Genomic DNA, 27909 nt, shown 5'->3' on the forward strand with positions numbered 1-27909 from the left:
GAACTTTATTTGTTAAATTTGACGGAAACTATTGAAAAAAAGGAAATTAAGAGACCACTTTTGCCAATTTACTCTAATTATTGGGTTGACATATACTACTTTTTACAGTAAGCCGAAGAAAAAAGAAAAAAAGTTCATAGCGGGACAGAATAATAATAAGCATATAGAAGTTGAAGAAAGGCAAAGCGTGGATCTGTGAATGATCGATGGCGCTTTCCCGACTTCGTCATCCGGTGATTTTCCGAGCTCCTTCTCTTCTCCGACCTCGCCGTCTTCTCACCTCCGGTCTTTCTAACTCCTCCACTCTCCGATCGCTCCATCAGTACGCTTTTTCTCTTTACATTTTTTGTCATTTTCTGAAGCGCCGCAATTTGATAACTCAAAATTTTGTAATCGATTCTACTGGTTGTAATAAGAATTATAAATTGCTTAATGTTCCCGTGGATTGTAGATATTAGCTAAAAAACAAGGAGAATTGATAATATATATGTGTGCGCGCGTTCGGATTTTGTAGCTATAGGTATTCATTTAGGCTAGAAGAAGCTCTTGCACATGCAATAGCTGACGCATTATTCAAATGATTTATTTTTATCCATTTTAATGAACCTTTCTGAACTGTTTGGAACCTCAAATTTATTTAGATTTAAGGTATAAGTTACTCGGTTTGCTTTTGAGTAATTTGAAGATTTTCTTTTAGTGAAAGGACCAATTTTTAAGATCACACCTAAAAGTTTTGAGGGGAAAACTGATTTTTCTTCATCTAGTAATGTTCCAAAGGTTCCTATCTTCATGATTAAATATAGATGTGTGCGTGTTTGGATTTTGTAGCTATAGGTATTTGAGATTGAATAATATTTGGTAATTTAGGCTAGAAGAAGCAAATAAGTATGTTGGTGTAAATAGCTGTCGCATTAATCAAATGATTTATTTTGCTCCATTTTAATGAACCTTCTGAACTGTTTGGACTTTGGAACCTCAAATATTAGTTAGATTTATTGTATAAGTTACTATGTTTTCTGTTGAGTAATTTGAAGATTTTCTTCTAGTTAGAGGACTCATTTTTTAAGATCACACCTAGCAGTTTGAGGGAAAAACTGATTTTCCTCCATCTAGTAATGTTCCAAAGGTTCCTATCTTCATGTTTAGGATGTGGATTGGGGGTTCATTATGGTGGAGAATTTCTATCGTGAAAGAAGATGATTGTGATGTTTTCAGGGGAGTGCGTAAAGTATTTTAAGTAATATTCATTCAAATTCAGGGTATACAGAGAATTTCAAAAGGCATGCTTATATGTCTGATTATGAATATAACTGCACGTAAATGGAAAAGTGGATTGCAAGATTGGTTATACGTTGTGAGAAATGAAATGGAACTGTGTGCCTCATTGGTTGCAGTATTGCAAGTAATTGAAGGCTTGTACTTCTTATTGAAAAAAAGATATAAAGATGAAGTAATAAAAGGAGTAACAAGAAAAGCAAGCTAAAACAAAACAAGAACGAAAGGCTTCAGAATGCTCTAAACTTTGAACTGAGAATAAATTTGGTGGACAAGACAACTATAGTTAGTGACAAAAAAGGAAGATCTTCCTGTTTATTCTTTGTTTTCTATCCTCATTAGCCTTTTGGTGAATGTATACCAAGGACTTTTTTGGTCCATATTGGTTCAGCGAGTAAACAATTGGGGAATTAGGTTTTCTTTTTGTTGGGTTAAAAAAGGCAGCATTGGGATTGCACCCCTTCAATGTAGTTTAAATAGTTTCATTATTAACTAAAGAAAAAGTGGGGTGATGCACCAACGTTTTTAGTCTGGTACTTTTATTGATGTATGCCAGCAAAATACTGGAGTAATTACTGTATCATTTCTGTCTTATTATCAGTCATTTTGCATAAGAAATTTGCACAAGAGACCTCTCATTTCACTTAATTCCTCAAGGTCCAATTATTGTAATGTGTGTTCAAACTGACTGAGAAGATGCATTCTTTCTTAAGCACTTTGGCAGAATATAATGTGTATTTTGATGTTCATTATTTCCACGCACCTAAGAGTGTGGTCTAGTGGTCAATAAAATGAGGTAAATAGTGGAGATCAGGGACAAAATGCGTGTAGCTGATTTCTTCTCATCTGCCTAAGCCTTGGTGGGCAAAGTTACCTGATAGTTGGTACTATACTAGTGGGAGGTAGCAGGTACCTGGTGGAATAGTCGAAATACGAGTAAACTTGCCCGAGCATCACCATTATAAAAAATGATGCTCATTGTTCCCTTGTTAATATTTATGAAATACATTTATTAGATTTGCAAATTGTCATTAATTATTTATTGAGTGCAGTGTTCCTGGGGCGCTGAATCAAATTCCTGACGTGGATGCTTCTTCATTAAGGTCTGATGGTGGTCCATTTTAGTTGTTTATTTACTGAAATGTGCCATCTCAACTTAAAAAGTGTAACTGACATAATTTTTTCTTAAAGAAAAGTTCACTAATATAATTTTTCCTTTGCTCAGACTACTTTCGTTTAGTATTAAGATGAACGTATAGGTAGAAGTATATTAGCTAGTAACTAATTTTTCATTTTTAAATGTTGCCATGGTTTAAGTGCGTTTCTTGAATCTAATGCCATGTCAGAACCAGTAATAAATCATTTAGCTAGTTAAGCATTTTCTTGTCCTATAGAAACTCCATCCCAACTCAACCCAGTTTTCCAGATTTCATGCGGTCTAGTAGGACTGATGTGCAATGATGGATATGTTTCCTTAGAAGGGCCTGGCATAATGACTAATGTTTTTTCCTCCCTATCATGTCTGTGGTGGCATGAGTTCCACATTGACGTTTTTGTTTTGCACAAATTATAGATGCTGGAGATGAATCCAACTCTTTTACAGATTAAGGTCAAACGGGATGATACTTCCTTGTTCTCAAAGAGAAACTTTATCGATACACTCCTTGATATGGTTTAAGATCTTGTTGAGAAAAGGAAGGTTATTTAGGGACTTATATTCCTTAGAGTTAAAATGAAAGGACGTCGAGATGATGCAAAGTTACAAGGAGATGGAAAAAGGAATGAGCAATAACAAAAGCTTCACCTAAAGATTCCTAAGATCTGACTACATTAACTTCTTTTAGATATGTGATGAAGAAACTGATTTATCTAGTACACCTGTCTATCACTCTGTTATCAATTATGTCCAGAAAGATCCCTCTCCCAAATTATGACTCATGGCCATAAGTCTTCAGCATTCACATGCATGATTGCAGACAGTTTGGGTCTCTCTCTCTCTGTCTCACCAACCTATTGCTATCTGACTGGGATATATGCAGTGAATAAGATGATGCGTATCTTCATACATTTATGGCTGAAATGGATGTGATAAAATTTTAGAGACTCCTCAATTAAATTCTTCTATTTTACTATTCTCAAAAAAAAAATCTTCTATTTTACTATGGCCACTATTGGATTTATCATGTCATATGCTCAGTGAATAAAATTCTTGAGAGATTGATACTTTGATCATAATAACCATCTAAATTTTGACTTTTAGCTGTAGTTTTTAGTTTAGGGTGCCAATACTAATAGCAGCATAGTTGCTTAGTTAGTCTTTCGTCTTGCATATTACAATCGATCATTCTGGTTTAGCAGAAAATCGAGTTAATGACAAACAAGGATAGGCTAGAATCTTTGCATGGGAGATGATATTACTTCTTTGGAGATTAAGTTGCATCAGTGTCATATTTACATTGAACTAAATGCAATTATTAATTATTAATCAGCTGAAGGTAGTTTAATCTGCTCCATAATTGTTTTTTCTTGAACTATATGCTGTTCACTGACTATGAGGTTTTTTCAGGCCTTTAAATTTCCGCCTGCTCAGTGGAGTACATGTCATACCATCTAAGGTTAGTTGCAACACACGTCTGTCAAATAAATTTCATTACTTTATGTTTCCCTGATTCAATGGTGGAAATGTTGCAGCTGCAAAGTGGTGTTCGGCACTTCTCCTCAGCTGGTAAGCACATTATACAAATGATGTTGCTCCCACTCAATACTATTATGTTTCCAGATATTCATAGATTGCTTTCAGTAACTTTCACTGCCATATCTTGACTTTCAAGTGCAACACGGAATGAAAAATTAGTAAGGGGTTCATCTGATAAGAGCATATAAAAAGAAAAGTGGAATACAACTTAAGAAATTCTTTCAACTTCTAACATCTAATTGAAATTGCATGAAACATGGAGATAAGTCCACTCCTTTTGGTCATGCCAGTATCATTGTTTGTAGGAGACCGTTGCTTTGATCAAGTGCTTATATCTTGACTTGAGCTCCTCATTTATACTGTTTTCTATAACTAATAGCCCCTTCACATGTCATCATTTTATTACATAATGGGGATGTGTTTCTTGAAGCTCCCATGTTTTTTTTAAAGAAAATAAATTGAAATATAAAAAGATGGAGTCAGTGCAAACTTAGCTAAAGATAGCGCACAATGGAAAAAAATGATTTCATATAGGTTATATTTACTAGTTGGACATAGGTTTTAGCTTGTTAGAGAACTTTTAAAATTATTATTATTATTATTACTACTCTCTCCATTTCAAAATAAGTGTACTTTCCTTTTTAGTTTGTACAAAAAGAATGCCTCTTTCTATATATGGTAACTCCTTTAATCCGATATTTTACATGTCATGCTTATTACCAGAAGGTTCAAAGGGCAAAGGGACCAACAACCAGCAGATTAGAATCCAATGCCTTAGTTTACTTTATTTTTGGTGTAAACAGGATATGGTAGGGGATACAGTAGACATAGTTGACTTCATAGGTAACTACTAAAGTGTTTTGTTGAGTAGTCCTCACTGAGGAAAGTGCACATACCATGTGTGGACTGTAGAATGTTCTTTATCATTTTTTGTTGATGAGTTTTTTGTGAATACAAAGTTACCTTTACTCAAAAAAAAGATTCAAAGGGCATTTTGAACATTGTTCACACCTTTAGTTTAAGACCACAAGATTCAAAAGTTTACCTTATTTTCTTAAACTTCGTGCGTAGTCAAATTAAGATAGTTAAACTGAAACAGAGGGAGTATTAGTTGTATATATTTAATTTATTTTTCACTTTCATTTTTATTTGGTATGATGATGATTTAAGTTGAGCTTAAATGGAGAAGTGAGGATTCATATAGCCGACCCCGACTTGTTTGGGACTGAGACGTAGTTGTTGTTTGAATGATAAAGAGATGGACTGCTAGTTCACATCCTCCGACCTGATGCTTAAATCTGATGTTTTGGAGACTTTTGGTTTAGAATGTATTTACTTGTAAGTGTTATCTTGTACTTCAAGTATTCCAGTGGCTGTTCCATTACCTTGATTCTTTTGGGAAGACGTAAGTCTCTTCTAAATTTATACATGTATGTGTTATGTGGTTCAACACTTTTGATCACCTCACCTGCTACAGCTAATTATAAAGAAGCCTGACAAGGTAATTTTTGTCCTAGCTGGTGCATGCTAAATCTGAGGTGTTTCTTATTCAGCAAATGTTAGATTACTATATGTGTATCTTGTGTTCTCCAAATATAAGATTTTGGCCTCCTCTTATCAGTTTAGTATATGTTATGTTGGCCATTGGATCACATGATATTAACTCAATTCCTCTTCATCTAGTTCAGTGGCCCTGGCAGGTGTAAGAATGTTTAGAGCCTTAAGATTGAAAATCTGGCTAATGGTGCATTTGGTTGTAACATAATGCAAGAACATTGAAAAACAGTTACATCTCTGACTTATATATGCGATGGGATAGTCCTTTTAGCTTCTAAGGTGTTAGGCACGACATGCTCTCCAAGATGTACATCTCTTGGAGAGAACGTCTTGTCCCATTAAGCTGTATATTTCTTTCCCCTTAAGTGAATTTATTTTCTATTTTAGAAAGACAGTGGAAAGATATTTGGTGACCTTCAGACACGTTATACAACTTTTATCTTGAACTGTGTGAGAATCTACTGATAATATGAGATTTTATCTGGCAGAAATGAGGTCTTTCTTTGTTAAATGTTATAATACTTATTTCCTACTATTGCAGAGGCTCCTTCATATACAGAGGTGGGAATGCCAGCTTTGTCCCCTACAATGGTAATATCTTATCAGCATTATTTATATGAATGATGAAGTTTTCTGCTTGTCATTTCCCTATTATTGTGGAAATTCTTAACTTACATGCTCGTCTCACTGCAGACTCAAGGTAATATAGCAAAGTGGATAAAGAAAGAGGGGGACAAGGTCAGTTGCTTTTCATGGCTACCGAAAGTTAAAGTAGTACAATATCTTCTCTTTTAGACAGAGATAATGCCTGCTTAAGTATTAAGGCTCAACAACTGACATTTCTGTGTTATTACACTCGGTTGAATTCTAATTTCCTAACAGATTGAACCGGGGGACATACTATGTTTGATTGAGACTGATAAAGCAACACTTGAGTTTGAAAGTCTTGAAGAAGGGTAAGCCTATATTCCAATTGTACTGTATTTGTTTAAACTTATAAGAGAGGATTTTCTTTTCACAAGGTAAATAATGTTCTTTTCTGATGCTAGTGCTTTTCTTTAGATATTTTGTATGTGATTAGTTTTCTTCCTGATTTTCTTGCTGTTCAAAAATGCCTGAAGTACTCACTCTAATCATCCTGTTAACGGATGCACTTCTTTAATGTAATTGGTTTTGTTGTTTGGGGATATCATTTGCAGTTTCCTTGCAAAGATATTGGTCCCTGAAGGAACAAAAGATGTACCAGTGGGACAGACTATAGCAATTACGGTAAGAAGTGTTCTCAGATAGTTCTCCTGCCACTTTTCCTCTTCATTTTCTATTTTGTGATTATCTCCTTTCAGTAAAGCACCACAAAATATAATTGAAGTGATAATACTGCATTTTTCTCTTTTTCTTTCTCTTCTTCTCTGGAGTTCTTTGCTGCAAAATGGAAAAAGAAGTCTGTGTTACGTCACAAGAATTTCTATTTTTTTTTTAAGTTTCTATTTTTCTTTTTGTTCACATAAACAGTAGGAAACTTAAAAATTCTCATTTTTGGAAGTGGGTATTCTCTCTGAAAAGTTGTCAACTCCTCCCTCTTTTAAACTAGTCTTATTCTAACAAAAAAGAGGCACAGGCTTCTTTGGTAAACAAATTCTTTTGTGGGTCCCAATTCAATATCGATTTGCCTATCAGAGACCTGACAGTTGGAAGACTGACACCCACAACAACAACAAACCCATAGATCAAATCAGGTTGAAATTGGTGTAAATTTGAAAGATTGAAGACTAAATACATTCACTCCTGGAAATTGTAGTATCTGGTTAGCTCCAATACATGAGAAGAGACTATGATAGGATTAGGGAGCTAACAAAGACCAAAAATTGGTCAGAGCCATTTACAGGGGTTCAATTGCTTAAGCAAAACAAGTTAAGCTTGCTTTTAGGGAGTGTTTTGGAGTTGAAATTCCATCAAAACATTTCAGTTCCTTTCTGTCCAAACACACTAAAAGATACTCGCAGGGATCATCAATAGATCTTCTTGATGGCTTTGCCAACTCTCCTTAAGCACCAAATTTCATATGCTTTTTTTTTAATTGTGAGTGAAATGACCCAACTGAGTCCTAAAATAAAATAGAACATGTTCCAAAGATCAGCTGCTAATGTACAGTGTAGAAAGAGATGCATACTTTCTGAATTTTGGACACACATATTTTTATTAGCAGACCGATTCTATCCAGGAGCAAATTGGTATTCTTTGTTACAATGTTTCTACGTCCTGAAAGAGTTAACCAACTAAGAGCTTTTTGTCTAGTGAATCTTACTGTAGAAGATCTGAAAAGAATTTCCTGACATGGTTGAGATCGAACGAAAGTAGCAAAGATAAAAATGCAGGCAAGTATTCTAAGCTCAAACGGAAGTTAATAAGAGTACTCATTGAATGCTTGAGGTGGTAAACTCAAGTGGAAACAAGACAGCCTTTTAAGCGAAATGGATCCTGGTTTGCAAGGATTCTTTATATACTACCTAATTCCAGTTTTTTTTTTTACTTTTTACTTAAATATACCCGCAAAGGCAATACTATCTCATGGCTAATTAGACATGAGGATGTAGTATTGAATGCTTTAAGTCTACTAGCAAGTTCTTGTCTTTTGGTTCCTCAATGAGCAGCTTATTTCGCTACTATGAACTAATTTCTCTACCTTAATATGAACTAAACTGTGTTCCCTGTCAAAATCAGGATGACTGTCACCTTTAGATTAAATTCTTGCAATGTTTTTCTGCCACTACGTTGGATGTCTCAGAGCCTTCTCATTTCCTACATGCTTAGCTTAAGCAGGTTGTGTAGACTGCCATGGGCATCTATTATTGTAAATGTTTTTCGCTAATTGAGTAGGTGGAAGAAGCAGATGACATACAAAAAGTCCCTGCTACCATTGGTGGTGCATTAGAGGTTAAAAATCAAGTATCTTCTCAGACAGATGCAGCAAGGGGAGACAGGGCTCCAGAAGCGAGTCCTGCGAATATCAGCTCATCTGAACTTCCTCCTCATTTGGTCCTTGATATGCCTGCTTTGTCCCCAACCATGGTATGGAAAGTTAATAATGTACTTTTTAATTTCCATGCTATACTTGTTTCCTTTACCTGTCAATGCTGATGAAATCTTTGTTTGAACTCTTACCTATAGAACCAAGGCAATATTTTTAAATGGAGGAAAAAGGAAGGTGACAAGGTTGGTGCTGCATTATAAGAGACTAGTGAATTTTCACAAATACCCCAGACACTGGGCAGTGATGACTAAACAGCATGTGTAACTATTATCTTATTTTTCTTTTGACACAGATAGAGGTTGGTGATGTTCTCTGTGAGATAGAAACTGACAAAGCAACTCTTGAGCATGAAAGTCTCGAAGAAGGGTAAACTTTCCTATCACATTTTAAATAAGATGTTTAATTGCAAGAAAATAAGTGACTGTTAGAGATATATATCTATTACTATTTTTACTGTACTTTCTATGAGGTAATTATTTCTTAGGACTTTTTACTTATCCAGAAAAGCAGCGTCAAATATAGAAGGAAGAATCCTTCCTAGCCTCTTCATATTGACTTTATATAATGATGATGGCCTTCTTAGTTACATCTGCTGCTGTTTACTTCTGGGAGTATGTGAGGTTGTTTTCATTATGGTGTTATCATGTTTCTGGGTCTTTAAAGTAGAAGACATTCCATTCCATCTGTATCCTGTTTGCTCTTGTAGATTGTGAAACTCTTTCCCTCTGATTCAGTGTTGGTTTTACAATTTCATGTGTTCATTTTCTGTGCCCACAAAAAAATATTTTTATCTGGTGTGATTGCAGATTCTTGGCCAAAATACTGGCACCTGAAGGTTCAAAAGATGTGGCTGTTGGGCAGCCTATTGCAATCACAGTAAGTTGCTAATGGTCCTCTCCTTTTTCACCTACTGAGAGAAGTTTAGAACTTTCTGTTGTCTTAACTGTTAAAAGATGCAAATCAGTATATTCAGATTTAGGGTAGGGACTTGACTTAGTTTTTTTTTTTAAAAAAAAAAAATATTTGATCTGGTATAGTTAATCTGCTGCAGATTATAACTCTTAGGAGTCGTTTGGTTGGAAAAAAGTTATCCCAGGATTAATTATCCCGGGATAGGTTATCTTGGGATAAGTTATTCCACCATGTATGAGGGATAACTTATCCCATCACTAAGGTATAAATGGTGGGATAAATAATCCTAGGACTGCCTAATACCTCCAACTAAACGCAGGATAAAATAGTCCTGCATTTTGTTCCTAGAATTGTTATACCTTATACCTCACACCAAACGACTCCTAAATACTTCTTTTTTGCAAGGTTGAGGATGAAAATGATATTGAAGCTGTGAGGACATCGAGCAGCGGCAACAATGTGGTTAAGGAAGAAAAGTCGGTCCGTCATGATGTCACAGCTGAAGTTAGAACTCAGACAACAGGTTTCAATAGAACCAGTCCAGCTGCTAAGTTGTTAATTTCAAAACATGGTTTAGATGCATCATCAATTCCAGCATCTGGTCCTCGTGGTACCCTGTTAAAGGGAGATGTTCTTGCTGCATTGAAGTCTGGAAAGGGATCAACCAACAGTTCATCAGTTAGGAAGGCAACTCCATCTCCTCCTCAAGTCAACCAACAAGCTACTCCAACAAAGTCAGTTGGGTTAAAATCTGATGGACAACAAAAGGATGCTTATGAAGATTTACCCAATAGTCAAATTCGCAAGGTACTACGACCTGCCACCAGCAGTTATTTAATCCTTTTACCTTATTGTACTTATTAAATGATAGAGCTTTAATTGTGTTGTATAGGTATTTTATGTTATATACTATCATATTTGCTAACATATTGAAAAAAATGAAGGAAGATCTTATTTCTTGGACATGAGAATCAGTTTCATTTATCTATGTAATACGAGTCTCTTTCTTAAAGTTTAAAATGCGGGTGAGAACATAACAGAAGAAAAGGGATTTATGAATAATTTGATAATTTGATTAGTACAAGGCACACCTACTTATAGATTCAAACACTATACACATTGTATTTGAGGGTGTGTCATCCTTTGTAGGGGGTCATTCTAATCTTCTCCACCATACACATTATACTTGCCCAATTGAAGACAGTATCTAGGCTAGATGCCTTTCATATTTACTTAGTTGGTTCAGTGTAACCCCTATAGATACCCTTGATAACTTGTTGCAGTTTATTATTTCCCTGGTTTTAGAATAGCCACCCCTGTTTTAAGGAACTTCCTACTTTTTTTGAGAGCTCAATTGCAATATCATTGTTCGATCTTTTTTGCTTCTTCTTGATGCTAGCCTAAGTTGCTCGCACTCGGGTGCGGGTGTCCGAGACGGATGCGAATCCGAGAGTCGGATTCGGCATAATCTAAATTTTAAGATTCGGGGATACAAATCCGAGTATGGATACGGGTGCGGGGATTCGGCTAAAATATTCAATATTATAAAAATATAGTTATAAAGATAAAGATATTCTTCCCCTCAGAAAAGATAGAGAAAGTCATTCAAGACCTTCAACCAACTCTCCTTACGGACCATTGTTACTGTCTACCATAAGTCGGAATACAACCGCTTGAATATTTAGCATCTCCTTGTTTGGCTTGAAACATGAAGCTACGAATATTGACCAAGAGGAAAAGTATCTTGGTCAAAGTATTGACCGCATCCCACACACCCTTCTGATGTATTTGATGTAGTTTGTCCATGGACTCTTGGTCAAAGTATCCGATGTGGGTTGACCAAATCCCACACGTATCCTGCACCCGCATCCGCACCCGTCTCGTGTCGACACGGGTGTGGCAACAAATATGAAAAGTCCGCGCAACTTAGATGCTAGCAATGGATGCTTTACTTCATCCAAAAAAATGTATCTAACTAAAAAACTTAACACTTACAACATTCTAACTCTAACATAATGCACTAACATAACCAACTTAGCCGGGAAAACCAACTTGAGTTTTTTTTGTTTTATTCTGAAAATAAGGATATATGAACAGTCACCAGAGAAGTTGTTGGAAAAACATGCCAGAAAGTTGTACTAAATGGGATCTTGTGACTTCCTGACTGGTGTTTTTGCGAAGCAATAATAAAGCATTGAATTGTAAGATTCTAATACTTTTGATTCTTTTTTTCCTCTCTTATTGTTTTTCCTTTTTCTTGCGTTTACGCAATTCTTACTCTTCGATAAGAGGTCTTTGATCGACCTTCTATAAAAGACTAGTTGATTACCAGAACTATTCATTTTATTGAAAAAAATACCAACCCCCTGTATGAACTATTCTTTTAAGATTAATAATCACCTTGTTATTTAAGCCAATTCTCTTTGGAATTTTGGATTGGATGATTTAGAAAACAGAAAATTTATTTTCAACCATTTACTTTGCAAAATTGACAACCAGACCTTCACAATACTTGTTCTATCTATCTTAGTTGAAATATGGTGACAATTCCTAAATATCATGCTTTAGACTGTTTTTTTTAAGGGAACAGACCATACACGAGGCTCCCACCTCTCGTGCGCGGCCAGGGGTTGAGCAGCACCCCCAAGCTTTATTATACATGAACACAGAAAAATACAAGGAGGGGGACATAAACCTTACCTCCGTTCTTAAGTTGGTTCATAAGTCGGCTAACCTACTAAGGTCGGCTAACTCATCCCCGATACAACAGAGTGCTTCCTAAATACTAGAAAAGCGATAAAACCTATGAGAGGACTCCTCTCGATACAATGCGACTAAGAAAAAACATAAATGAGGGAGACTCTCCCCTTCCATGTGAGTACAAGAAAGAAACCTACACTAGTCCTATTCAAATAAGCTGCGTTTTATACATAGCTAAAATGAAGAAGAACAAGTATACGAAACTTCTAATTTCCATGGATCGAGATCGTTCTTTTCATCTTTGTCCTTCTTAGGCTTGTCATACCGAGTTTGTCCATGAATTGAGAGTGCATCATGCATAGAATGTATATGTTGCTGCAGCTCTGGATGTATAGAAAGTATCCATCTTTGATGGAACTTAAGTCAACTAACTTTTTCAAGGTCGCTCGACTAATGTCCCAAACTATTAAGAAGTAAGGGGGTGTTTCCCATTGGAGTCTTGCAGTGTTGCAGATATGTTTTCCAACTCTGCAGTGTTGCATGTTGTATGTTGGTGAGTGCTGTTGTTGTTGAATGTTGCTGTTGTTGTGTGTTGCTCCTGGTGACTGCTGCTGCTGTAGTGTAGCTGCTGCAGGTTTTGTTGTTGTTGAGATGTTGCAGGTCTGTAGGGATTTGTTGCTGCACATTGGAAGAGCTCCAAGATCAGCTGCTGCAACTCCAACACAAGGGTCGAAGTTGGTGTTTGAATATCCAACTGTTGGTTCAAGTGTTGCAGTTTGAACCCAAATTTGCAGCATGTAATGAAGTTGTGGTGAAAGATTGAAGGTCAAGTGTGATGCAGCATGTAATGATGTTGTTGTCGGTGGTTGAACTTGCTTCTGTGGGAACATGTTTGCAGTAGAGGAGCTCCTAGAGATGCTGTAGTCCTGCAATGTACCTGCACCAAAAGAAACCAAGGAAAGAGTATCTACTAGTTGCAGTATACCTGCTAGAGGCTGCAGTGAAAGTGTATGATCCTTTTCAGTTGCTGGAAGGTGCCGGTCTGCAATGTGTTGTAGGGTGTTGAATGTGGAGGATCTTGAATTTGAATGTGGAGCATCTTCTTGAATTCTGCAGGTACTGGAAGAGTGTTGCAACACCATAACCAAGTGCTACAACACTTTAGAGTAGCTACACCAAGAATCAACCAAGAAGACAATTCCATGTTGGCTCCCTTGTTGCAGGTCATCCCTGTAGCTGCACAGCAAAACAAAGAAGAAACAGCTACTCTAGTCCTTACCTTTAATGATGAGTTGGTTAGTCTATGGAAGCAATAAACGAGGGAGACTCTCCCCTTACAATAAGAAATAACTAAAAAAGAGTAAACTACATTATCCATATAGAAATTAAAATCACACTCTCAATATAAGAGGAGCCAGTCAAGGAGGTTGTTTGATCCTCTTTAGTTTTCTTCTTCTAAAACTTGCCATCCCTAGCTTGTCCAACTTGATGTAGCCTTTAGTTTCTTGAGGTAGTTGCTGAAGGTTGTAGAAGTGTTGTGTGTGTTCAAGCATATGGCTGCATTTGGATAATGTATCTGCAGGAAAGTTTGCTTCTCTGAATACATGTCTGCAATGGAAGAAGTCTAAAAACTGGACCAACTTCTGGAGTTCTGCTATGTATTTGTGTATGCTCCATGGAGGTTTGATGCCTTGGTTCAGCCACTTGGTCAATAACTCTGAATCAACCTCTAATATCACTCTACTATAGCCATGTTGGAGACACCAAATGATGCCAATAGCTGCTGCCTGCACTTCTGCTAGATTGTTGGAGCCATGTCCTAAAGGAGTTGCAAAGGCATATATTAAGTTACCATTGTGGTCTCTTAATATTCCCCCTGCACCTATTTTCCCAGGGTTATCTAATGCACTCCCATCAGTATTCAACTTCACTATGGAAGGTGGGGGTCTGAGACATTTAACTTTGATCACTCTCATGTCATGGTGACAGTTCTCTACCATAATAATCAGTTCCTTCCATTCCTTTGGCCACTTAATATAGGGATAAGAAGTGCTTATAAGCATATATAGATCCTTTACAATGGAGAACTTAACTCTAGTAACACTAGATTTCTTTCCTCCATATTTACTTGCACATCTATTCTTCCATATATGCCAACAAACAAGAATAGGAGTGGCCTGCAACATGAGCTTATGAACATCATTATTGTATTTGGATGTCCACCACTTCATCAAGATGCTTCTCAGGAGGCTGGTGTCCTGAAGGATTCCCCAAGATCTGGAGAATTGTTGCCAAATGTGCTTGGCAAAATTTCCAGAGGCAAATATGTGATCAGCATTATCCAAACCAGGGCTTTGACAACAAGAGCATTTTGCTGGTTCTACTCCAAATTGGACAAGTCTGTCATTGGTGGGAAGTTTCTGTCTGAGAGCTCTCCAGAGTAGAAAGGACACTTTGAAGGGGATGTTAGTGTGCCAAGTACAGCAATCAATCAAGGTCCTAGCTTTTTTCTTTCTAACATGTTCCCAAGCAGATTTACAAGTAAAATTACCATGAGTGGTCAGTTTCCAGCAGGCTTGATCAGCTACGTGAGGTTGGTAGTTTATGTCAGTATCAAGGATCTGATGAACCAGCTGTGGAGGGGCATGTTGTCTGATTTTCTGAGCATTCCACACTCCATTATTAAGGTACTCAGAGACTGTGCTATTGTTGAGTCTAGGTAGGTAAGTATTGTGACTAGCTAGGGGCCCTACTCCCAGCCAATCATCCCACCAAAAGCTGCAGGTACCTGAGTTGATTAACCATTGAATATGAGGTTCAATATCAGCTTTGTTTGCCATCATATGTTTCCACATGAGAGATTGGCCATTGGCCCATTTCTTGATGACTGGGTTGGCCCTTTGGCAATACTTAGCCTTCAGAAACTCTCCCCATAAAGTCTTTTTTGATCTGAAGATCCACCACTGTTTATATTACAAGGATAAACACACATCTCTCAGATTTTTCACTCCAATACCCCCTTCTTCATAGGGGTAACTAAGTATTTCCCAAGATGCCCAATGGTACTTCTTTCTCTCCTTCTCCCATCCCCAGAAAAAATCAGCAATTAGACATTTGATCTGCTTAAGAGTAGTGTTGGTGGGGGTAACTGCAGACAGTAAATGAATTGGGATAGATTGTAATACTGACTTGATCAAGGTAGCTCTTCCTCCATAGCTTAGCATCCTTGTCTGCCAACCTCTGATCTTAGCAGTTACTTTTGCAACCATACCTGTGAAGTATATAATCCTTCTACTTCCAATATATAGAGGGCATCTCAAGTATGTAATGGGTCCATTAGTATACCTGTAGCCAGTAATTGACTTGATCCTGTCAATGGTTGCAGGAGAAGTGTTGATAGGGATGAGGAATTGGCTCTTATTAATGAGCTGTCCAGAGGTGTCTTCATAGATCTTCAAAGTATTCATAATGAGCTTCAGGGAAAAGTTGGAAGTAGAAGTAAAGATGATTATGTCATCTGCAAAGCTCAGGTGATTGATTTGAGGCCCCTTCTTTTCCATTTGAAAGCCAGTGTACAAGTAATGGTGATGGAGATTATTAAGCATTGTAGATAGCACTTCAGCACCCAAAATAAAGAGGGCTGGGGAGAGGGGATCTCCCTGCTTGAGCCCTCTTGTGGAATGGAAGAAACCATGTCTAGTGCCATTTATGATTACTGAGTACCAGTTGTTTGACATGGTTCTCCATACCATATCAATAAATATCTCACAAAAACCCATCTTTCTCATGACTAGACAGATGAAGGACCATGAGACCCTGTCATATGCTTTGGCCATATCAAGCTTTATAACCACATTATCCCCAAGATTGGGTTTTTTGATGTTGTGGATAATTTCCTGAGCAAGCATTATGTTTTCAGAGATGCTTCTCCCTTTTACAAACCCAGTCTGATTTTCAAAGATGAAAGAGGGAAGAATAGGGGCAAGTCTTAGACACAGGAGCTTGGAAATGATTTTTCTTGTGAAATTACTGAGGGATATAGGTCTGAATTCAGAGAATTTATTAGGATGATCCACTTTTGGGAGTAAGACCAAACAAGCATGGGTGATGTATTTGGGAAGGGTATGTCCATTAAAATAATAATGGATGAGGTTGAGCAGATCATCACGGATAATGTCCCAGCAAGAGTGGAAAAATTTTCCACTCATTCCATCAGGGCCTGCAGCTGAAGTATCACTCATAGAGAAAACAACCATCTTGAGTTCCTCCTTAGTTGGTAGGGCACTCAACAGATGGTTTTGTTGCTCAGTGACACTCCTGGGAATGCAATTGATGACTTCCTCATTGATATTTTTGTTGTCTCCAGTGAAAATCTTTGCAAAATGGTCACATGCAGCCTTGCCTATATCTTCATCCCCTTGAATACTATTCTCCTGCTCATCAGTGATTCTATGAATAAACAACCTCCTTCTTCTTCCCCTTATAATAGCATGAAAGTAGCTGGAGTTGGCATCCCCATCCTTAAACCACTGTAGTTGTGTTTTTTGTTTAAGGATGGATTGTTCAATCTTCAGATATCTAATATACTGTGCATTGATGAGATTGAGATTGGTTCTATTTGATTCAGAGTTGTCATTGATGATGGCCTCTTCAGCATTCCTGACCTTCTCTTCAAAGTCTTTCAATGTGGTAAAAATGTCCCCATACTGCTGTCTAGACCATTTGCTAAGAGTGTTTGAGACTCTTTCCAGTTTCTGATGGAATCTTCTCATAGGGTTCCCTTCAATAGGTCTCTCCCAACAAGTCTTCACAGTTTCTAAGAAAGTATCATTGTCCACCCAGCATTGCAGGAACTTGAAGTACTTGATGGTTTTGACTTGTCTGTTAAAACACTCCAAAAGAAGAGGACAGTGGTCAGAGCCTGTGGAAGCCAGGTGAGTGGTAGTGGTTACAGGCATAACCTCCAACCACTTGTCATTCACCATTGCTCTATCTAGTCTCTTCCAAATCCTTGCCTCATAATCTCTATTGTTACACCAAGTGAATTTCTGACCAGAAAAACCCAAGTCAGTGAGACCACAGGCCTCAATAACACTTATGAATTCAAAACTTTTATTCATATTATAAGGTTTCCCCCCAGCTTTTCCTCAGTATCAGTAATTACATTGAAATCCCCTATTATGCACCAAGGTTTATCAATGTCTGCAAGCTGAAGCATCTTCTCCCATAAACTCCTCCTCATGTAATCTTTGCATTTAGCATACACAAAGGTGGAAATATAGGTATTAGAATTGTCAGAGTGTTTGAGCTCACAAGTAATTTGTTGCTCATCTTGATCAAGAATGCTGCAGGTTACATCTTGGTTCCAGAAAAGCCATATCTTACTATTGGGATTATAAGTAGCATGGTCCATTTTGAGATGGATTTTGTAGAAGTTAATTTGGGATCTGTTGGAAAATGGTTCAAGGATTGCCAACATAGAGAGGTTGTGGTAGTCTTTGAGTTTTTGTATTCTGTCCAAGGCCCCTGAGTATCAATACTCCTTGCATTCCAACAAAGTGTACTAATCATCAAAGTTTTTGGGATTTGGACCTTGTGTTGATGATGCTTTTGACAGCATCATTATCAGTGCTGCTGGTGGTATTTGGCTTACTCCTCTTCTTTTCTTGTTGGCCTCTAGGGGATAGACCATTCTTCTCAGCAACCTGCTGAATCTCATTCTGAATTACTGCTGCCATGGTGGATCTAAAGGCTTCCAACTGTTGGGCACTGTTATCCTCTTCTTCCATTTGTGTTTCATCAAATTGGTCAAGATCTTCCTCATCCTCAGAGTGAATGACCCTGTATTCATCTCTTAGCTCATCTGAGAGTGAAGTTTTATCTGCTGTTTGCTGGGGTGTTGTGTGGTTATTGTCAGAGGAGGGACTGGAGGTTCTGATTAAATGCTCACTTACATATCCCCTTCCTTTTCTGAATCACACACAGCATACTCATCAATATCTGGATGAGCCTGTATGTTGGTGTTGAGGGTACAATTGAGTTGAGGGTATTCTGTAATTGTCTCTGGAATGTTGTCTGTTGAATGCCTGGGAGTTGTGAAAATGCAATGAGCTTGGAGGGGAGGGATATCCATGCCCACCTGATCATCATGAAGTACCAATTGTTGGCATCCCTGCTCATTTTGCTGCAGTGCCACACTGTCAAGAGTTTTAGGAGTTTGGCATTCCTCAGCATAATTCTTTTCTTCAATTTTCTTTTTGATGGCCTCTCTCCTTTTCTTGCTCAACTTATTCTGTTTAGCAGTAGAGCCTTTGCCACTAGATCTTGCAATGGATCCCAAATCCTTGGCCATGGAACCTTTGATGGTTTGCATGGTAGAGTCATCTGTAAGGACATTTCTTTGTATAGATTCTGGAGTTGCTGTGTCTTTCTGAGCCTTGTGTTCAGTGGTAGCAGGAGTTCTAAGGTCACTCCTAGGGTCAGTGATGTTCTCATGCAAAGCATGAGGCAATACCCCAGCCCTTTTGGATTCCCCATACTGCAGATTAGTAAGGTTCTCCTGTATTCCTCCAGCCATACCTCCATCAACTACTGAATCAGCAACAGTAGAATTATAATGTGGGGCTTTCAGGGGTATTGGGAGTAATAAGTCAATACCTGAATTCCTTGCTACATTGCTCCCTTGATTAGTACCTGTTAAAGCAGTACCTGTGCATTCAATATGGGGGGAATGGGTCTTTGGGAGGACTATATCAATACCTTGTCTTTGAAATTTGGTGTTTTCCTGCAGTGTTGATGAACTCTTCAGTATTGAGTTCCTTTGGTTGATTGGTTCTCCTGCAGCTTGGTTAGTGGTTTGATCTTGTGTAACAAGATCAACATAATTATTAGAAGTAGAAATGAGATTGAAGTGCTTACCTGCCCCTGTGTTTTTTTGTTGAAGTTGATCATTTTTTCTGTTATTCTGTGGTATAATAGAGCTAACCACATTGTTTTGTTGGGGCTTGCTTTGTCCCTTGGAATGTTTCTTCCTCTGAATTTGCCACAGCTCTTCCTTTGTATTATCAGCAGTACTTTGTGGCTGAGCATGATCATCAGTTGCAGGTCCATTAGTTTGTGTCTCATCCTGATCCTTGTTTATCATGCCCTCCTTGTTTTTGTTCTTTTTTGCAGCTTCCACTTCTTTTCTTTTTTTCTGTTCTTCATCCCTCCTTTGAACATTACAAGCATGTATCAAGTGACCCTGATGTTTGCAATACATGCAATATTCAGGTACATTTTCATATAGGATTGCTTGCCACCTCCCTAGTGATTTATCCTCTTCATCATATCCCATCCATACATGGGGAGGTCTTTCTTTAGTGAGGTTCATTTGTAATCTCACCTTAGCTATGCTTCCTCTTGTTTTTTGAATGGAAGCAGTATCAAGATAAAGCACCTTCCCTACAGAGGCTAAGAGGGCAGTTATGAACTCCTTGTTATAGCAATGCCAAGGTAGTTCAGGTAAAGCTACCCAAATAGGCACAATTGGAGTTTCTTCTTCAGGTTTAAAAGTAGGTGTCCATGTCTGTATCCTCATGAGTTGGCCCTCTATAGTCATTCTCTGTTTAGTCCAAACAGTGGTATAGTCCAACTCATTGTCCAAATCAATGTAGACATGTCTAGCATTGAAATGTGCTATTTTAACACCTCCTGAAAGCTGAGTTTGAAGAATGAAACTTCTTCTTATTAACTCTATTTTTGGCATGGTGTTGCTAAATTTGCCAACCAAAGTGTACTTGCATCTTGCAGCTAGTTTGATCATAAAATCTTCTCTTTTAAAGATCACAGCAGGCAGACCCTGTTTGATAGTGTACTCAGGGGAGGCCAGCTCAAAAGGGGCCTCATTCTTTGCTTGGTTAGTTCTAAGTTTGGCAGCAAAAGTCTGAATAACAGTTTAGGGAGCAGGTTGAGGGATCAGGTCCTTCATGTTGGGAAAGTTGTTTTTCTGAGGGTTTTGGTTAGTGTTATTTGGTTGATTTTGAGTATTGACTGATTTGGTTCCATAATGGCTAGGACCAGTTTTGTCTAGGTTGCTGGACACCTTAGGATGATTATTTTGAACATGAATGTCAAAGTTTCTAGACACCTTAGGAAAGCTATTGTGGATGTTGGTAGGCTGTTGATTGTGGTGCTGGTTGCTAAGCTGAGGATTAACATTGTTAAACACTTTGGGTATAATTTCAGGGTTGCTAGTAGACTTGATGTTGTTATAGGTGGGGCCCTGCATGGAATTGTTTACAGCAGTACCAGGGAATTCATTTGCATGAAGTTGCAAATGAGCTCCACTGGATTTCAGCATATCATCAGTAGAAAGTATCAAGTTAGAGGGAGTAGACTTACCTGCAGTTGTTCCTTCTCTTTGTAGCTGTGGCTGCTTTGTATTTACATCATCTCTGTGGTGGTGTTGATTCTCTAAGTTATCACCCTGCTGCTGAGTTGATATGTGATTCATTGCAGGCACACTACTATAGTTGGTTTTGTTCAATTGTTTATGAGATTGTCCAAATTCTAATTCATTGACCAAAGATCCTTGGTTCTTTCCATTAGTTTGAATGTCTAACAAGGTACCAGTAGTTGTCATACCAAAGGAAAAATTAGACGAGCTGATTTCGTTAATCTCCTTGTGACCACAGACCAGCATATTATTCAATGGAACAGTAGAATTCCCAGTTTTTTCAGTAGAACCATAAGCCATTTGCTGCATAGTAAGAGTTACACTACCAAAATTTTGTTCTAGTGCATTCACAGGTAATTGAGCATCAACATTATTGTTAACATGATGGAATTGTTCAGATTGAGGGGGCTTGGTGAGCTGAGAATACTTACCTTGAATTTCCGTTGATGACTTACTGTTACATTGCTTATCCGCACCTTGAATTTCTTGAATTTGAGCTGGAGCATGATCATAGTGATCACACACTTGTATTCCATGCAATTGTTGCTGTACTTGGTCCTGCACATTAAATTTTTTTGAAAATTGAACTGCTGAACCTGCAAGTTCTTGGCTCAAGCTGTTGTCAGAGGTCCAAGGGATATTCGAATCCAATGGAGTGATTCGAAGTGGCGCTCTGAGCTTAGGAGAAGCGCATCAACCTGAGGAACATTTTGGCATAAATTTTGTTCGAATTTTCGTCGCCGTCGATGATTTCTCCGGCGAAGATTGTTCCCACAGCTGCGCCATGATCTTGTGAGCAAACCCCAGTAGGTATGATGGCTCGAATCTCGCCGTAGCCACTTCGAATATGGAGGCGCGTCGGTGGCGACTCTGCTCTGCTTCTTCCAGAAATCTCTTCAGTGCGGGCGATTGAGGCGTTGAAATCCTTTGATTTTTGGACTGTAATTAGTCCTTGTGATGAGGATTCAGCTCCTCCAATTCCTTTTACTCGAATCAGTCCACGTTTTTGAAGAGATGTGATTCTTTGGAAAATTCGCAGCTCCTCTTTGGTGACAGTAACATTGATTGCTTCAGTGTTTTGCTGATTTGAGGAGCTGTGGTAACTTGCATTGCGTTCGTATCGACGAGATCTTCGATCTTATCTTTCGAAGGAAATTTTTCGACGTCGGGAGGTGGTTCCCACCCCATTTCCGAAATTATGACTAAAATGCCCTTCCTTGAGAGCTTTTGCTAGATAGATGTTTTAGAGAGAGAAAGCGATCTGCTTTAGACTTAATAACAAATCTATAGGTTTAGAAAGAAAAAAAAAGTAAACAGTATTTTACACTTTGAAAATAAATTTTGGACATACAACTATAGATGAAAAGGTGAAAATTTAAAGAGAAAAATAAATTATTAAAGGAATTTGAGAGTCTAACTGATAATACTTGTAAGTTTGTCTGTTAATATGGAAGTGAGTTTGTTTTTTTTTTTCTGGGGAAATTTTTATTTTGTTTCGATAAAGAAATTTTGTTTTGTTTACCAAATAAACATGTGTTACACCTTTCTTTTAAAAACTTTGTAGCGACCTAAAATTATTAAGGTGACAGTAATAACCAAGTTAAAATTTCGGTGTTCTTAAGTATCATTCTTTGCATCTCTAGACAGTTTTCCTTTGTTGAATGAGCATTGAACAAAGACTAACAAGTTGATCTGTGAAATTTCAACTTAGAAGGCAGTTTGTAAATCACCCAAGGAGAAGTTGAAATATGAATAATTATTTTCACCTTTAAAATTCAACATCTTACAGCCTAAAATTAAAAATATGCGAATAAATCAGCTGTTCGAATAAGGACCCCAAGTAGGATATCAGCTGCTCAAATAAGGAACTCCAGGTAGGGTATTAGCTTGTCTTTTTTGTTTTCCTCTTTTCTGGTGAAGTGCTTCTTATGCAGTGTATTCATCGTGGTTTTTGCTTTATTATGTGATCCACTTTCGACTTGGCTTATGCTCTACATTGTTCTTATTTTTTACTAAGTTTAGGTGCCATCAATGTATTCTTCACTCCCATTTCCTGTATTTTTTTATGCATATAGGAGACCTTCACTGATGACATCTCATACTTGATTTGCTGTGTCTCTCAATCCTTACATTTTGCAGGTGATAGCAGCAAGGTTATTGGAATCTAAGCAATCTACTCCGCACTTGTACTTGTCCACAGGTTCTGTGAATTCTCAATTTCTTTGTGCTATGAGAAGTAATTTACTTATATCTAATATGTGGAACTTTTTCAAATTAATGGTCATTTCTAACAGATGTTATATTGGACTCCCTTCTCTCCTTCAGAAAGGAGCTTAAAGGTATAGAATTAAGGTGTTTAATTTGTATTGTTGCTTGTGCTGATATTCCTTAATAATTATCTGGCACATCTTTATTCTGTGCAGAAAAGTATGATGTTAAAGTCTCCGTGAATGACATTGTCATCAAAGTGGTTGCAACAACATTAAGAAATGTACCAGAAGCAAATGGTGAGATTTATTAGTATTTTCATTGCTAATTGAAGTTCTTAACTTATTTCATATTAACAACTAAAATGTAGGATGAAGCGAAGCATAGTTAGCTATGAAGCCTAATTGTGACTATGTTCAGTATGTGGAAGCAGGCTTTCTAGCTTTGTTAGAGGAATGACCATAATCTTTTTTCTCAATTTTGATATTTCCCAGTCAGTTTCATTTAGTTCTTACATCAGGAAAAGATCATATGATCTGTGAAAGGAGATGTAGGAGGGACAAAAGATAGCTTTTCCAGTTAATGTGATTGGTGTTTGTTGTAACATGCACTTAGATATCCTATAGTCCTTTACAAACGTATATTTATCGTGTTCTGTTTTAGGTAAATATTAAGAGTTTATATATAGATATATTGTCGTGAACATAAAAATATCTCTTTGATGATAATTGACTTGTCATTTTCTCCGTTTCTCTTAAATGCTCATGGTTTGGGCATTCTAGGGGTGATTAGATTAGGAAGGAGGGTATTCGGGACAAGGTGGTAGTGAGCTCCGTGGTGGACTAGATGAGGGGAAGAGAGACTTAAGATATTTTGGGCATATGAAGAGGAGAAATGCAAATGTCCTAGTGAGAAGGTGTGAGAGGTTGGATATAGTGGGTATGAGGAGAGGTAGAGGTAAACCGAAAAAGTATTGGGAAGAGGTGATTAGACAAAACATTCTGCAACTTCAGCTTATCGAGGGCATGACATTAGGTAGGAGGTTGTGGAGGACATGTATTAGGATAGAAGGTTAGTAGTCATTGTTCGTCCATACTAGTAGTAGTAGTTTACTCGTGTAGTTTTTTGTCCTTCGACTGTCGTATTATTTTGTTGTGGAACCATTCTTTTACCATCTACTTTTTTTGTCACTATGTATTGATTCTTGTACTTCCATTACTATTTCTTGTTTTTTATTGAGCCGAGGGTCTGAAACAACTTCTCTACTAAGGTAGGGGTACGGTTGCGTATACTCTACCCTCCCCAGACCATAATTTGTGGGATTACACCGGGTATGTTGTTGTAGTGTCTCAAATGCTCAGTGTATTAAATTTTTTCATATTCGGTAAGTTCAGAGTTGAACATTGAATTTGAAGAAATGAATCTATAAAATTATGTATTTCCATTTATATAAATGAAGCATACTAGCTCTCATATTTCCAGAGGTCTAGTGGGTCTCCTACAACCTCTGTTACTAAGAAGCACTCAATGAGACACTTATAACCCCATTAGGCTTCATCCCTATCAATATCATGTACCATCTCTGTTGGTCTGGAAGGAAGCCTCTTAACTGTCTAACTTTTCTTCACCGAAAAAATACTCATTTTGCGGAACCTTTTTCCGGACGGAATAGGAAACTTGTCTGGTTACGAACTACAGTTGTTATCCAGTTAAATTTTTAAAAAATGCATTTAAACATTAACAGGCCTTTATATGTGTACACTTCTTCTTTCTCTTCTTCCCATAACTCTAAAAGCATCTATCCGTTGACCTTTATGTTGTAAAATCACAAACTATTAGTCAAACTGGCCAAAGAATTATATATCCTCTTCGCTTCTGTATATACTGCAACTTATTGTGGAAAGAGTTGATTCTTTTTATGGTCCAACTCTTCATTCAGACAAACTTTTAATGGAGACCATTATTTCCATGAAACCTATCGTAGTTTTGGTTCTTCTCCCGGCATTCATAATAACTATTGATAGCAACGTTCATTTGTTGGTGTTTGTCCTATGATACTGTCAAATTGTAAGATGACCTTTTCCCCTATTTGTCTCCTGGACATCATGATACAATCTAGACCAGAAATTGAGAGTATGAAAGTTTTGCTGAAGTGTTCTTCGGAAACTTGTAGCATTTCTCTTCTCACAATACCCTTATAAGTTATAACCCACTCCCACAAGCAAGAATAGTTGAAAAGGCTGGAGAGTTCATTGTATTTAATTGATGGCTATATCCTTCAAATATGGTTTTCCGGTAACTAAGATCAATTCATTCCTGATCTATGCTTATTCTTCATTGAATTTCACTATATAAACTTTTAGTTTACTTCCGGATGACTAGCCTAGTAAAAGACGCTTCTCCCCTGAAATGTTTGTTACCTGAAAAGCTTACTCTTTAAATCCATTACAGCTTACTGGGATGATGGAAAAGGTGAGGTGGTGCTTTGTGATTCTGTTGATATATCCGTTGCGGTTGCCACTGAAAAGGTATGTGGCATACTACTGTTTTGTTGGATCTTGTACCAATCTTGTTCTCATCCCATTCTCTTGGTTTCAGGGCTTGATGACCCCAATTATCAGGAATGCTGATCAAAAATCCATATCCTCAATATCTGCGGAGGTAAAAAGGATATAGGTTGAACTGTTTATTTTTTCAATATCTCTGACGATAAGGCTAGACACACTATTTTCTTTTTAAGTGGGGATATTGAAATTCTGTTCTACGTATAAACTATAGAATTTTGATGCTTTGAAGGGAACTGCAATTTTGTTCGTAGAAGCTAGCACAAGAAATATTTTCTGCAATATGTATAAACTGCATATTACCGTCTTTATTTAAGGAGTCTAATATCTCATCTTATTGTGGTTTCTTACCTTCAAACATCATCTACTTGTGCATGAAAGATCAAGGAGCTTGCTGGAAAGGCACGAGCTGGAAAGCTTAAACCTAATGAATTCCAAGGTGGCACTTTCAGGTGAATAATCGACTTTAGATTCTAGGTATTGTATAGAGAAGCTCTGTTGGGCAGGAATTATATCTTCTGTGTTTTTTATGCAGCATTTCAAACTTGGGCATGTTTCCAGTGGATCGGTTTTGTGCAATTATCAACCCCCCTCAGGTCATTATACTTTTCTTCCCTCTCATCCGGTAGCACCCAGGGGCGTATGCAGGGCGGTCACCGGGTCCACGTGAACCCATGCTCCCCTTCCGAGATCATATATAATAGTGTTATATTTTTTTTAAAATATTGAAATATAGATGTGTGAACCTGAGTATCATATAATGCGATGAAAATTGGGTGCACCTCTCTAAGTGAGGTTAGAAATTTGAAATCTCATATCTATCTTGTTTTATTTTTCTTTCTAAAATTAGGTTACACCTCTCTAAGTGGTTATTGATAGCTTTTATATATATATATATATATATATATATATATTTGAATAGATAAGAATTAATTTTGGATCTATAATTTTAAAATTTTAACGATTTTCAGTGATAAGAACCTAATGTCGAACCGATCAAATTTATATCTTAGATCCACCTTAATAGTGCACCCATCATCTCGAAATCCTAGATACGCACTCACTAGCACCCATGCATGATAGATATCTGCTATTACTTTCCTTTGATTGAATAGATTAGGTTTTTTTGTGGGCCTCTCCTTAACTATTGAACTCCTACAGTTGATGCATTAAAATTTATAACTGAACTGTCACCGGTGAGTTATATAACCTAATAGGTCTCCAGAACAGGTCATTCCTGTCACTGCTCATAAATCTCTAGCTTGAAATTCATAACATTGTGATCTCTTTCTTCAGGCTGGTATAATTGCTGTTGGTAGGGGCAATAAAGTTGTAGAACCGGTGGTTGGTGCTGATGGTATAGTTCTGACTGAAAATTCTCCTTGCATAATTTTTTGGCTTATGCAATTTGTTGAAATATTGCCAACACCAACTAGTTTAGGATTGAGACGTATAGTAGTTTTTCTTTTTTAAAATGGAGGGACATAGTAGTTGCTTTAACTAGTTGAATTTTGCTTACTTCTTTTCAGGAATTGAGAAACCAGCTGTAGTTAACAAAATGAGTTTGACATTATCAGCTGATCATCGTGTCTTTGATGGGAAGGTTGGAGGTAAGTTCAGACTTCTGATCTTTTAAAACTTGTGTAGTTTACAGAAGTAGAGATTGTCTTTTATGCTACTAGTTCACATGTTTGCACTTAATCTCGTAAAATCATCACCAAAAGTTTCAATTCTTAGGCTGATTGTAATACTGTCAAAAATGTCACAGTTGTACAGTTAGGACATGAGTTATGCTAGATTTAATTATCCTTACTATTGCTTTTTGGTATGCGGCTGAGAATTTGGGTTCTTTTGCCTCTAATTATCCTTGGTGGTGAAGGGTGAAAGCAAGGAGTGGTTCAGTTGCCATCCAAGTGGAGTCCCCCCCCCCCTCCTCCTTTCGTATCTTGCTACTTTTACGTAAGGACCTGAATTACGGTTGGGTGCTGATGGGTGAAAGCAAATATCAATCAATCTTGCAGGTGCGTTCGTTTCGGCATTGTCATCTAACTTTGGTGACATCAAGAAGCTTCTACTGTAATACAGGAAAAGCTTACGTTCAAGTCTGGGAACAAAATTTCCTACAGGTGTGCAGGCGGCATAGTTCTTTTCAGATAATAGTTTACCTTTTTCAGATCTGAAGCTTGTATAATGGTGCCATTTTTGTTCTTGAGGATGAGAATGATTGAAGTCCATAAAATTGGACTAGTTCCAATCCCACTGATACTACCATTACTTCTGAGATACTCTCACCTGACTTTTGACATATTAGTCCATCTGCTTTACCTGTAATTTATAAAGTTGTACAATAAGAAGGGTGCCTCAATATTCTTTACCAAATAAAGAGCTACTGATTTTTCCCCCTCTTGTTGGATATAATGTTTTCCCTTTCTTCTACGACCTTGTATGAACACGGGATGCTTCCTACACCAGGTTGTCATTTTATGATGTTTTCAAAATCATTCTTTTGTTGTATGTGTTGATTCTATGG

The 27909-nt window shown here is 37.4% G+C and overlaps 1 protein-coding gene across 1 annotated transcript; it reads left to right on the forward strand.

Moving 5' to 3' along the window:
* Positions 1 to 58: 58 nt before the first annotated feature.
* LOC129899582 (dihydrolipoyllysine-residue acetyltransferase component 1 of pyruvate dehydrogenase complex, mitochondrial) lies at positions 59 to 27786 on the forward strand. The gene is made up of 23 exons (XM_055974592.1): positions 59 to 322; positions 2328 to 2378; positions 3842 to 3890; positions 3967 to 4000; positions 6069 to 6118; positions 6221 to 6265; positions 6410 to 6483; positions 6727 to 6796; positions 8405 to 8596; positions 8696 to 8740; positions 8851 to 8924; positions 9365 to 9434; positions 9876 to 10277; positions 22747 to 22807; positions 22902 to 22946; positions 23031 to 23114; positions 25267 to 25343; positions 25414 to 25476; positions 25761 to 25831; positions 25915 to 25975; positions 26676 to 26736; positions 26909 to 26989; positions 27401 to 27786. The coding sequence occupies exons 1-23, from the start codon at positions 207 to 209 to the stop codon at positions 27457 to 27459; spliced, it is 1935 nt and encodes a 644-aa protein (XP_055830567.1). The 5' UTR covers positions 59 to 206; the 3' UTR covers positions 27460 to 27786.
* Positions 27787 to 27909: the final 123 nt, after the last annotated feature.

This window comes from Solanum dulcamara, chromosome 1 (assembly GCF_947179165.1).
Source record: "Solanum dulcamara chromosome 1, daSolDulc1.2, whole genome shotgun sequence".
Lineage (NCBI taxonomy): Eukaryota > Viridiplantae > Streptophyta > Magnoliopsida > Solanales > Solanaceae > Solanum > Solanum dulcamara.

Bases quoted from the DNA above. Each gene is read 5' to 3' on its own strand.
- LOC129899582 (XM_055974592.1), top strand. From the start codon at position 207: ATGGCGCTTTCCCGACTTCGTCATCCGGTGATTTTCCGAGCTCCTTCT. The intron at 6,119-6,220 runs GTAATATCTTAT...GTCTCACTGCAG, and splicing joins CAGCTTTGTCCCCTACAATG to ACTCAAGGTAATATAGCAAA. The intron at 8,741-8,850 runs GTTGGTGCTGCA...CTTTTGACACAG, and splicing joins GGAAAAAGGAAGGTGACAAG to ATAGAGGTTGGTGATGTTCT.